Consider the following 13,395-nt stretch of genomic DNA (forward strand, 5'->3'; position numbering starts at 1 on the left):
AGTACTCAGATCTTGTACTTGAGTAAGGTAGAAGTACTCAGATCTTGTACTTGAGTAAAGTAGAAGTACTCAGATCTTGTACTTGAGTAAGGTAGAAGTACTCAGGTCTTGTACTTGAGTAAAGTAGAAGTACTCAGGTCTTGTACTTGAGTAAAGTAGAAGTACTCAGATCTTGTACTTGAGTAAAGTAGAAGTACTCAGATCTTGTACTTGAGTAAAGTAGAAGTACTCAGATCTTGTACTTGAGTAAAGTAGAAGTACTCAGGTCTTGTACTTGAGTAAAGTAGAAGTACTCAGGTCTTGTACTTGAGTAAAGTAGAAGTACTCAGGTCTTGTACTTGAGTAAAGTAGAAGTACTCAGATCTTGTACTTGAGTAAAGTAGAAGTACTCAGGTCTTGTACTTGAGTAAAGTAGAAGTACTCAGATCTTGTACTTGAGTAAAGTAGAAGTACTCAGATCTTGTACTTGAGTAAAGTAGAAGTACTCAGATCTTGTACTTGAGTAAGGTAGAAGTACTCAGGTCTTGTACTTGAGTAAAGTAGAAGTACTCAGGTATTGTACTTGAGTAAAGTAGAAGTACTCAGATCTTGTACTTGAGTAAAGTAGAAGTACTCAGATCTTGTACTTGAGTAAAGTTGAAGTACTTAGATCTTGTACTTGAGTAAAACTAGAAGTACTCAGATCTTGTACTTGAGTAAAGTAGAAGTACTCAGATCTTGTACTTGAGTAAAGTAGAAGTACTCAGGTCTTGTTCTTGAGTAAAGTAGAAGTACTCAGATCTTGTACTTGAGTAAAGTAGAAGTACTCAGATCTTGTACTTGAGTAAAGCTAGAAGTACTCAGATCTTGTACTTGAGTAAAGTAGAAGTACTCAGGTCTTGTACTTGAGTAAAGTAGAAGTACCAGAGTGTAGGAATACTCTGTCACAGTGAAAGTATTCTAAATGTTCCTCCAGTGAAAGTAGAAAGTACTCTCCTCTAAATGTACTTAAAGTAGCGACAGTAAAAGTAGTCATTGTCTGATTGGTCCATTTCAGAATAATATCTCTGATATGTTTTATAATGATTGATCATTAAAGTGTTCTCAGAGCTGGTAAAGGTGCAGCTAGTTCTGAATGGCTTTGTATACTGCAGGGTAGCTGCTCGATTTACTGCAGGGGAACTACAGTCTGATTTAAGGGAGATTATATTTACCGTCATTCATCCTAATCTGCCTAGTAACTAAATAAATGAAGTGGAGTAGAAGTACAAAGTAGCATCAAATGGACATACTGAAGTAAAGTACCTCAAAATTGTACTTAAGTAAATGTATTAGTTACTTTATACCTCTGTCTGCAGCTCCCACACTTTCTTATAGCATCACATTCACAGAGTCTTTGCAGATTTCAAAGACTCAGTTCCCTTTGTATTCAGGGACCAAACTCGGGATAGTTTGAGACACGTGTCAAGTTTGATAAAAGTTGAACTTCTCAGAGACAGGTGGTGCGTAACACAATAGCTCAGCTGCAGGAGACAAGTGTGGAGACAGTAGCCTATGTTAAGTAAAATAATGTCCATTTTTATTCCTGCACAAAAACTATGAAACCAAGCAATGTCAACGACCCTGGACTCAAAACGTTCTATGGGGCTGCTGCAACCAATTCTCTCAAATTCAAGGACACAACTTGACCTTTTTTGAGGCAGGGGTGCATGCATAAGAAGAATGATAATCCTTGCCCAGTGTCGGCACTGAGACCACAGTGTGGTGGGGGTACTCACCGAACAGGTAGACCATTCCGACCACTCCTCCCACCCCCATCAGCCCCGCCAGCCGGAGCACCATCTTCTTGGCGTAGGCGGTGTTATCATTCTGCTTCTTCTCCTGCTTCTGTTCTCCCTCCTTCTCCCCCTCGCCGCCCTCAGGAGGAGGCTGGCCCTGCACAACAAATAAAAACAGATGAGTGGTGTGTTCAGGAACAGTTTGCACATGCAGTACACTGCACTTACGATCCCTCACAGGGGTGTTAATATCAAGTTACTGCACACATTTCTTTTCATTTATATAGTAATCTATGTTTATATGTTTAGCAGGTTGGTATATTAGAGTATTCTAATTTATTCGGGATAGTTAATAGTGCTTAAATACTCCTACAGCACTCCTTTTCTATTTTTAAGAAATAAAAACTGCTGCTGTGACAAAACTATCTGTGCGTCTGTGAGTCTGTCTGTGAGTCTGTCTGTGAGTCTGTCTGTCTGTGAGTCTGTGAGTCTGTCTGTGAGTCTGTCTGTGAGTCTGTCTGTGAGTGATTCTGTCTGTGAGTGATTCTGTCTGTGAGTCTGTCTGTGAGTCTGTCTGTGAGTCTGTCTGTGAGTCTGTCTGTGAGTGAGTCTGTCTGTGAGTCTGTCTGTCTGTGAGTCTGTCTGTCTGTGAGTCTGTCTGTGAGTCTGTCTGTCTGTGAGTCTGTCTGTCTGTGAGTCTGTCTGTCTGTGAGTCTGTCTGTGAGTCTGTCTGTGAGTCTGAGTCTGTCTGTGAGTCTGAGTCTGTCTGTGAGTCTGTCTGTGAGTCTGTCTGTCTGTGAGTCTGTCTGTGAGTCTGTCTGTGAGTCTGTCTGTGAGTCTGTCTGTGAGTCTGTCTGTCTGTGAGTCTGTCTGTGAGTCTGTCTGTCTGTGAGTCTGTCTGTCTGTGAGTCTGTCTGTCTGTGAGTCCGTCTGTCTGTAACAAAAGTGGGGGTTTAGCCTGAAATGAGTGGTGAATACTACCCAATTACCCAGATCAATTATATTTATATAATATTGGTTTCCTTAGATAGCAGTCTCTTGGTTATTTTGAGATTAACCAATCAACCTTTTGGTCTATAAAAATGTAAATACAAAATCAAAATGTCCCCAAGGACAGAGGGATACCTTAAAAAAGGGCTAAAGTAGCTGAAATATCACAACATGTTTTATACAATCAAATACAATACAGTAGGGTTGACACAATTTCAATAGATAATCATCATTGATACGTATTGACTACAAAAAACAACTGTTATGCAACAGGTGTGGGGACGCATTTTGGGGTCATATATTAAACATACCTCATTAAAGTCTGAAGTACACAGTGTTTTATGTTCAAATGGACAATACTGAAGGGGAGAAGACAGTATTAGCTGATGACACACTTCTGAACTGTGCTGTAAGCCAGTGTTATTGTCATGTATTTTACATGTTACCTAATCAATTTTTCAGTCACATGTGGGGAGTGTGCTGCAGGTTTTTGGATTTCCGGATGGGTGTAAGAAGTGAAGGCGGGGAGGACAGGGGAGGAACGGGGGTGGGGGTCTGTTTTGACCTTCAAACCAAACAAACCTTGGCTGTCACCACAGTTTATCCAGCAGCTGCTAACGTACAGATAACAAGAAGCTTTGCCAGGAAGAGTTCGTGCATAATAAGTGTCTTTAAGGAGCTAAAACAAGCTCAACAGGACAGTGAGCCATATTAGAGATAAGATGCTATAGCTAACCAGTGTAAGACAGCTATATTTTAACTGGTTATTCTGTTGGTAAATGTAACACAGAGTCTCAAGTAGAGCCTTGTTAAACTACTGTGTCTCCAACATGCGTTAGAGACAGACAACATACCTGTAAGAACGCATGCTATTAAGAAGCTAACCTGTTAGCAACCCTAATCTTAAATTCATTCATTCAGCAGACCCACACAATTGAGCCGAATTGTTTTATTGTTAAAGTTGGCATTCATCGTGACAAATAACACACAGGAATACATTATTAAAGATGATCATTTGATGTTTCTAAGCTGAATATTAGGATGTAAACTAGCTTTATAGCCTAACCTACAGGCTAGAAATGTCAGAGAAGTGGCTTCGATTTGATTTACACCGGCATCTCGTGTGGGCGGGGTTTGCATTCGTGGTTATGTAGTCGCTATCCCCGCGCTCAACACCGGTAAGCAAATCGAGCGCAACCTTAGCTGTCCCACCTGACTCTGCTGCTGGAGCTTCTGCTGTAGGATGGCCTGAGCTAACCCGCCCGTAGCGCTGCTCTCTTCGGCTGGAGGCTTGACCGTAGAGAGGGTCCGGACCAGGTCCAGCACAGCCGGGGAAGAGGCTCCCTCTGCCCGGTTCCTGAGCCTCAGGAGGCCCCGGGTAGTCCGCAAACACATGGGGAACACGGCCGACATGTTGGAGGTTTACAGTAGCTGCCCGGCGGAGGGTAATGTGGAAAGGACAAAGGCACCTGATTGGCTGGAGGAAGTTGGAGTGACAGGCAGGAGGTGGGGTCAGAGTAGCTATAGGCCACATGCGAGCAAGAGGGGGGCGGGCGCTACTGTGTCTGGACCAATCAGAAGAAAGTGTGTGTCTGACCTTCGATTGCGAAATAAGACTGCCATGATGGTTTGGGGCTAAATGACCCAAAGTCTGTTCAATTACTTCTTCTTCGTCTTTTCAGTGTCATGGCGGGTGGCAACCAGCGTTAAAGGTGATTACCGCCACCGCCATCGCAGCGTGGACCAGAACTATCTATTTATATTTTATAAAATTAATATTATATTTCAAATAATATTACATTCATAAATATCATATTTATTGACAGTCTTTATATATTGTATAATATAACCACTTCGTATGATACTACAATGCATATATTATACCCTAATATTTGATATTATACTCTATTGTGTTATATACTGTAAATTATGTAAATCATATGCTACCTTTTATTAAGTTCATAACAGATAGAATCGGAGGATGAAACCCTCTTTATTGTCACATGTATGCACACAGCAGAGCACACACTGTGAAACTGGTCCTCTGCATTTAACCCATCCTAGTACTAGGAGTAGTGGGCAGCTACCGTTCCACTTTGCATATTTCAAGTCTGTTTGAGGACTTGAACCGGCGACCCTACGATTCCCAGTTCAAGCCCCTACTGACTGAACCACTGCTGGACTAATACATCACCTGTATCCACAAAGAAATCCAAGCTATTCAGATTTTTTCAATTATAATAATTAACTTTATTCATATGAGATTTTAAAATGCATGAAGGAAATGCTATCCAAAGAAAAAGAATATTATTGACTGCAAAGTGATCAAAACACAGACATTAAATTACGGATAACTAATTCAATATCAAACAAAATCTCAAGAAAACATTTAGTGCTTTCTGGTAATTATTGTGTCTGCGCTGCCCTCGAGTGAGCAGAGGGCGACACTGCATCCAGAACACTATTTCAATACTACAACTATACCAAAAGTGAATATGGACAACATGGCAAATGATACCCAAACATGAGTATGACTATAGAAGCCAAATTACGTTTAGTTGAGGAAGACTACTGATTATTCTTTAGGATATAACTTAATAAACCACAACATAAATTATTATTTCAGAGATTGAAACTCAAACAACATCTAGGTATTTATTAAAAAATGTACAATGAGTTAAACCATACACCCCTGTCAAATAGATAGAAGGGTAGGTGAGTGGATGGGTAGGTTGGTAGGTAGGTATGTAGGTAGGTCGGTAGGTCGGTAGGTAGGTAGGTAGGTAGGTAGGTAGGTAGGTAGGTAGGTAGGTAGGTAGGTCGGTAGGTAGGTCGGTAGGTCGGTAGGTCGGTAGGTCGGTAGGTCGGTAGGTAGGTAGGTAGGTAGGTAGGTAGGTAGGTCGGTAGGTCGGTAGGTCGGTCGGTAGGTCGGTAGGTAGGTAGGTAGGTCGGTCGGTAGGTCGGTAGGTAGGTAGGTAGGTAGGTAGGTCGGTAGGTCGGTAGGTCGGTAGGTCGGTAGGTCGGTAGGTCGGTAGGTAGGTAGGTAGGTCGGTAGGTCGGTAGGTCGGTAGGTAGGTAGGTCGGTAGGTCGGTAGGTCGGTAGGTAGGTAGGTAGGTAGGTAGGTAGGATAGATACTTTATTTATACCAAATCAAAAATTCAATAACGTTTAGACACAATGAAATCAAAATTACAAAAAGAGTGAAATGTAGTAAAAACAGGAAACTACAATGGAAATATTTAAAGTTATTCAATATTATAACTCGATGTTTTGTCTTATTTGCATTTCTTCATTAATATCAATTGTTTTTGTTTGAACCTTAAAATGTGCTTAGAAATACAACAATATCCATTCAGCTCTTTATGTACAATTGCTGTCCTTGTGCTGCTGCAACACCCACATTTCAAAGAAAAAGGTTCCTCCTCTTGTGCGAGGAGGACGCTCTACTTTCTTTTTGTGGGTCTGACATCAGTGATCCGTAGAGGAGGGCTCCCTTCCTCAGCACTGGGTCGGAACAAAGGGTAGATCCTGGTCCTAGCCCCGAATGACCGTATTTTGCTCAGAAAGGATACATTATCTAAAAAAACGCACCGTGTAAACGAGTAGATCTGAGCCCTAGTTTCTACATTGTAGAAAGAGACAAACCCTTCTTCAAAATCCACAAACACCCCAACCTTATGGAGTTCTTCGATCAAAGGTACGTGGACCGGAGGATTGGTGTTAGCCTGGCACCGTCCCCAATACAACCCCAACGTCCAGCATCCGTTTTCAGGAGTGAGAGACCAGTTGACACCCTTCCTGCCGATGGACTCTCTCACCACTCCCACTTCCCATCCTGTCAGTCCTTCAATGGATACTTCGTAGTAGATTTTCCCACTGGAGATCCCTTGATTCCCTAGGACGAAATGGAGCGAATCAAATCTTGTAGGGTTGTCGCGGATGTTCCTCTTGGAGGCTCCGTCCTGAACTTGTGTCGCGTCCTCGGAGACGATGAGTGAAGGGTGGGCCGTGTTGGGGTCCAAAGTCACTTTTTTTGCATGTTGCTCCTGGATTTTCCCAAGTTCATCATCAAACGGTTCTTCAAAGGCCTCCTCTTCCTTATCCACCTGAAGGACTTCTTTGATTATCTTGTCCATGTGTTCATTGAGTGTCTCTCGATTTTAGCGACCGCTCTCCAGACTTCCTGTACTTGCAGGAGACGTTTGCGCTCTGTACAGTAATGCTTTGTACTTGTTTCAGAGGGGATGGATGGTAGGCTCTGCAGGAGTCGAAATTCGTCCTCTGTCTTTAAAAGCTCTTCAAACTGCACAGTCGCCTCGCGGTGTGCTGCGATATCCAGCCACAGTTGTCTCTTTACTGCTTCATCCTTTTGCTCAGCGGCTTCCTGCTTCCCCTCGAAAACCTCCATCAGCTTAACTTTTTTATTGAGAATCGCGGCAACCAAACAAGCGATGGCCTGGTTTGCTTCCACCTTAGTTTCTTCCACTTCCTGCCTACTTTGTATCATCGAGTTTTCCAACCTTAAAACCATGTTGCATTTATCTCTTATAGCTTTGTCCACAAGCGTTTTTCCACGCTGCAGCTTAGTTTTCCTCGCCTCAAACTCTTCCTCCAAAGAAACGCTGTCATGCCCGACATGGTCTTCCTTCAGGCACAAGGAACAAACGCAGCACTGGTCTTTGTTGCAGAAGACCTCCATCACTCTGTTGTGTTTCCTGCACACCCTGTCCTCGAGGGAATCCACGGGGTTGATCAGCTTGTGCCACTTTAACTTCTGCACCGTGCGATGGGGCTCCAGGTGAGCGCTGCAGTAAGAGGCCGAACAAACCAGGCAGGATTTCACAGCCTTCTGGTTCCTGTTCCCCTCACAGAGGTCACAGGGCACGTCCCCAGGCCCGGCCGGGGAACCCCCATCCTCACCTGCTTTGGGAAGATGTAAAGATAATTATTTCATATACTTTTTTATTTAGTTGTCCTTTTTTTACATTCATCTTTTTGAGGACATTATGGAAATCCTGACTTAAAACAATAAACCTGTGAGTTTGATTCTGTAAGATTTGGGATCTTTTGGAATTTGGAAAGCTTATTTTTTAAAACCGGGGTCCTTTAAAGAAAATGAGTAAAGTTCAAGTATTTAAATTGAAAACATGTTTATTTAATGTTATTTGTTTTTGATACAAATATATGAACACATTATTGTTTCAAATATTTAAATGCCATTCCAAAAATGGTTCTACATTACTACCAAATCCTACCTATCCTACCAAAACCTGACTGAGAAATGGTTCAGTGTTCAAAAATGTAATTACTTTAAAACTGGAAAAAAAAAAAGGTTCTCTGAAAAATACCTTTCTGAAAATTCAGAACATTTGGGGAATTTGAGTCACCTGCTAGTTTGTTCCTCTTGAAGATCTCCAACATGTCTCTGAACTCGGTGTTGACTCGCAGTTTGGGGGCTTCATGGAAGGTTTCTTTGCACAGCGGACACTGGATGATGGCTTTTGAGGTCCAGTAGCTGGTGATGCAGGCACGGCAGTAGTTGTGTCCACAGGGAGTGGACACGGGCTCGGTGAAAACGTCCAAACAGATGGAGCAATGAAACTCCTCAGTGATGTTGGCAGAGGCCATTTCTGCCGGGGAACAGACAGAGGAGATGGTGGAAGAATTACACTTTAAAAAAATAATTCTGGTTAGGTGCTTCTGAACGTTTCAATTACCGCACTGCGTTGGGAAAAGTCAAAGCAAAAAAATACTCTGTTGCAAGTAAAAGTACTGCATTCACTCACCTAACTCAGTGGTTCTCAAATGGGGGTACGCGGACCCCTAGGGGTACGTTGGATTACTGCAGGGGGTACGTGAGACTTTTTCTATGTTGATTAAAAAAACGTCATTCGAAGTTTAAACGTCGAAATGTAGAAAAATATAAGACTCTTTTTTTAAATGAGAATTTTTAGGAAAAGGCGATCATTTTGAAACAATACTCGAACATCTTCACGTCAACATTTAGAAAGAAATCCAGAAATTTGAAAAAAAAGTCAGATCTTTTAGGAAAAAAGTGATCATTTTGAAGAAATAGTCGGAAAATGTAATTTGGAAAAAAAAAATCTAAAGTTTGAAAAGAAAATCAAAAGGAGAAAAATTGTGAGACAAAAAGTGTGAATTTGTAAAGGAAGGTGATTAGGGCCACATGGAGGAGGAGTTAGAATACAAAGAAGATAGTGGGACATTTCAAAGAGGACATTTGACAAAATGGCAGAAATTGCAGCCCCTCTTTTCTCACATTCTACATTTGTCTCGGTGGATTTTGGGGAAATGGAAGAGCCCTTGTGGAGGGAAACAGAGGAGGATCCCTCTTCAACTTTGTATGTTACTATTGTCTGTTCGGTAAAGTCATACTTGGAATAGGAGTCGACTGGATTGTTTCATAAGTGCAGAACAGAACAGTCAAACCAGTTTGAAACACACCTGAACCTGCCTCACTTTATTCCACATGAGTTCAAATTAAACTAATTTAAAACAATATATTAAAAAAGAAAATGTGCTGCATCTCTTTACCATTTTAAGACGTGTATTATTTTATGAATATATATATATACAACATTTCTTTCTGAATATAATATATATAAATAGGGAAAGAAATGTTTTAAATCCAAGACAAAGAACACATTTCGTAAATCCAGTCCTTAGCATTAAATAATATAAACTGTATTGGTCTACATCAAAATAAATAGTATTAATAACAATAAAAGTAATATTCATATCACAGACAATCATTCAAATTATAATAATTGTATAATTATTGTAATATTATAAGAAAATATAAAATATAGAATAATGCATTTTTACTAAAGTGAAAGTAAAAAAGAACAGATCTGTTTGTATCAGTAGCCCACTAAGTCACCACATTGATGAGCTATTGCATCTACTTCTTGGCTGAAACAGTTCAAATACAATGAAAGCATTAGAAGAAGTAATGAAACTAAGCTTACCTGTTTTTTAGTGTAGTGCAAGCTAGCAGAGGAGCTATTCTCAGAGAAACATAACTTAGCTGGGAGCGAAGTGCAGATCATGTGAATGCAGGACACACCTCTACTTCCTGTGTGTGTTTATTCCTGTACTCGTGCCTTTGTGTGGACCAGCTTCAGCTGCAGCTCTTTTTAAGACTTGAAATGAAAAAATGTCAGAACATTTAAATTATTGAATTACATTATGTTTCATAATCGAGACACTAAAAACATATTCTAGTATTTTAAAATATATATTTTGAAAATTCATTTCACATTTTTGGAAATTAATTCAAAAACTGAATTATTTTTGTTATTTTTCTTCACTACTTTTTAAATACAGTCATTAAAGTGAAGCCAATAAATAATATTTACATCCAAATTGATATTCGTGATTATTAAATGTGATTTATTATTAATAAATGAAATCCTTAAATTATGTAAGCCCATAATGTTTTACATTCACACAAATACATTCAGAATGTTCATCTTTTTAATGTTTCATTATTTAAATCCAAAACTATTATTTAATTACATTTCTTTTACATTTAAAATCTCTGAACATTAATGGGAAATGTCAGCCCAATATTTAGCCTATTATTACTTATTTTATACTTAACATCTATTCATTTGTATTTTTGGAGAGTGCTGTGAGCCCTTTTATGCTTCACTGTATGTTGTTTTAATAGCCTCGTGACGTTTGCAGAGCTTCAGGGACATGAGCTGAATAAATTAGAGAGAGAGAGGGAGGGGAGAAAAGGGGAGAGAGAGCGAGAGAGAGCATCAGTGTTGTTCTGCATCACAGAGGAGAGAGAGGCTCATCACACCCCAAAACCAGCGGCTTGTTTTCAGGTAAAATCTCCTCCAGCTTCAGGATTTAACCCATGTTTATTCTTTGTTATCCTCAGAATAAGTGTGTGTTCTTAAAATGTGTGTGTGTTGTTTCGTGTTTAAGATGGAGATGCTGAGAGAGGGTTCAAAACAACACCTGAGTTCCTCCCATTTTAAGCTTCATGTATGACATTTATAACCCGTTTAAAACGCATGCAGTGTGTTTCAAACGGGTGACCGTAGCGTGTGTGTGTGTGTGCGTGTTTTCATTGTGTGTGTTTTCATTGTGTGTGCGCGGGGCGTGTTTCTTCCCATCCTGCCCTCCACTACGCACATTGGCACGAACCACAAACACGGTTTATATCCTGGGTTTTTCTTATTTCAGTCATTCGGTTCTTACTCACGCTGGTGTGTGCAGCTGTGCAGAGCCAGCTGTGTGTGATCGCTGGTGTTTTTCTGCGTGGTGCATGTTCAGTGTTTGTGGTGGTGCTTTAAAATGGAGGCTGATGGAGGAGGAGGAGGAGGAGGAGGAGGAGGAGGAGGATGCTGGCCTTCCTCCGCACATCACATGGTACCCTTAAAAGCATCCGAAAAACATACAAAGACACAGAAATTCCTCCTTCTTCCTGCTGTAGCTGATGGGGTTTCATTAAAAAGGCGGTTATTCTCTGTAGTTACGGTCGGGTACATGCCTAGTATTCCCACTGGGACTCAATGGATGACATTTAAACATGTTTTTACTACTAAGTCTGCCTTTTAAACACATACATGCATTATGAAATGTACCTTATGTGTGATTGATATGAATCCCCGTGCAGCCAATTGGGCTTTTTAGCTGTCAAACTGTCATATTGTTGATAGGATGCACAAATAATGTACATTTGATTAAAAAGCGCAATATGGACTATAGTGCAGTATTCAAGTGGGAGGAAGCACATGTTTGATTAAGGATAAATATGTGTTAAAATGCCCTGTTGAATAAAGTGTTCTGGCCTGTGAATCACCACCGCAGACTCCCTGAAACAGATTTGTTTGGTACAGATCATTTCTACTAAATCAAAGTGATATATTTCTGTCATTTCATCAGATTTTACGAGAAATTGGCCTCAAAATCCTGTAACAGTCTGGCTATACTCTCAATAGTTAAACGTTTATTTATTGTAATTACGGTGCACGCCTCCTGCCTGTGTGTACGTGTGTGTGTGTGTGTGTGTGTGTGTGTGTGTGTGTGTGTGTGTGTGTGTGTGTGTGTGTGTGTGTGTGTGTGTGTGTGTGCTGACTCATACGGTGGTGTTTTGTAACCTTCGTTGTGCCCCAGCTGAGACCAGTTTCAGACACTGGTTTCAGTCCTGGCAGAGACTACGGCCATCATTTGGTAAATCAAATCGAAGAGAAAGAATTAAGGTCATCTCTGCAGGACGTTTCAGAGCGTCTGGATTTTTCCTGAGTGTTGTTTTCGTGCAACGTTATCATCTCTGGATCTCAGAAAAACAGGAAATCTCTTCTCTGAGATCAGGAGAAACACCTTTACCTGCCAATGTTTATATCCTGCATTAAACGGTGAATTTCCATCGACAGACTTTAAATGTGCATTTCTCTGTACGTTTTAAGCCAGGGCTATACTAAAGTGCTTAGTACCATTAGGACACATGCAGTGCAACAGAAACATATCATACTATGTAAAACAGTCAATAAAAAACCAAGAAATATAAATTAAGAGTCAAATGTAATCTTGATTGACTGTCTGATGCAACTTTTAGCAATGGTTAGCTTAGCATTCAGATTCAGATCACTGTAATGATCAGCAGGTTTATCCTCCAGTCATTCATCCTCTGCAAAGCTCTCTGAGACAACCTGTGGTGATTTTGGGATGTACCAATACACTTTGATTCATTTAAGAACAGCTGATGGTGTTGGTTGCAAAAAGGTCCTAAGAAGCATCGTTAAGGTGTGTGTGTGTGTGTGTGTGTGTGTGTGTGAGAAATAGGAGGCTTCTTGTAGTGGGTTTCCACACCAGGGTGTTAGCGGTATAACTCTCTCACGTTTGTAAAACATGGACATAGTGGCTGGTGTTGAAGCTCCTTAGTTTCAGGAGTAAAGAGAAGCGTCGGAGGATGAAACCCTCTTGATTGTCACACACAGCACACAGCAGAGCACACAGTGAAACTGGTCCTCTGCATTTAACCCATCCTAGTACTAGGAGCAGTGGGCAGCTATCGTGCAGCCACAGCAGGGCCTAGGAGGTGAACTGGGACCTCTCCAAGTAGCAGTCCACTTTCCATATTTCAAGTCTGTTCGGGGACTTGAACCGGCGACCCTACGATTCCACGTCCAAGCCCCTACTGACTGACCCACTGCTGTGTTGCTTTTTCTTCTAGATGTTGTAAACTTTGTCTACCATGTTTTCCAGATATTCAACGAGACCTGCTCCTCTCCCTGTCCCTTGGTGCAGATGTGTTGTAGTGAGGATCTGCTATGCCATAGACGCAGCATGCAGACAGACAGTAGCTTATTCAACATGAAAACAACAGTCCAGCTCAGACTGCATGACCTACTAACTGATCTGTGCGTGTGTGTGTGTGTGTGTGTGTGTGTGTGTGTGTGTGTGTGTGTGTGTGTGTGTGTGTGTGTGTGTGTGTGTGTGTGTGTGTGTGTGTGTGTGTGTGTGTGTGTGTGTGTGTGTAGCAGATAGATAGAGAGGATGTTACTGGTTTAACTGGCATTGTATGAGCTTAGTGCTTCCAGTCTGAAGCATCAACTCGGATAATATCTGGTTGAAACTAAGATTTCCACCGCTGCTTCTTTGTGAGTC

At 41.0% G+C, this 13,395-nt stretch overlaps 2 protein-coding genes across 2 annotated transcripts in view; both read right to left on the minus strand.

Moving 5' to 3' along the window:
- The window catches only part of timm50 (translocase of inner mitochondrial membrane 50 homolog (S. cerevisiae)), a 29,669-nt gene extending 25,471 nt beyond the window's left edge, over positions 1-4,198 (minus strand). Inside the window, exons 1-2 of the mRNA XM_063906500.1 lie at positions 3,960-4,198; positions 1,758-1,914 (exon numbers count right to left, since the gene is read on the minus strand). Coding sequence (XP_063762570.1) covers positions 1,758-1,914; positions 3,960-4,160 — 358 coding nt within the window. The 5' untranslated portion in view covers positions 4,161-4,198. The remainder of the gene's footprint in view (positions 1-1,757; positions 1,915-3,959) is intronic.
- A 1,564-nt stretch (positions 4,199-5,762) lies between these two features.
- On the minus strand, positions 5,763-9,805 carry LOC134879917 (E3 ubiquitin-protein ligase TRIM7-like). The gene is given in 4 exon segments (XM_063906492.1): positions 5,763-6,898; positions 6,901-7,671; positions 8,136-8,378; positions 9,738-9,805. Coding segments are annotated over 3 exon segments (1,719 nt in total). The 5' UTR covers positions 8,377-8,378; positions 9,738-9,805; the 3' UTR covers positions 5,763-6,191.
- Between the last annotated feature and the right edge of the window lie 3,590 nt (positions 9,806-13,395).

This window comes from Eleginops maclovinus, chromosome 18, assembly GCF_036324505.1.
Source record: "Eleginops maclovinus isolate JMC-PN-2008 ecotype Puerto Natales chromosome 18, JC_Emac_rtc_rv5, whole genome shotgun sequence".
NCBI classification, from domain to species: domain Eukaryota; kingdom Metazoa; phylum Chordata; class Actinopteri; order Perciformes; family Eleginopidae; genus Eleginops; species Eleginops maclovinus.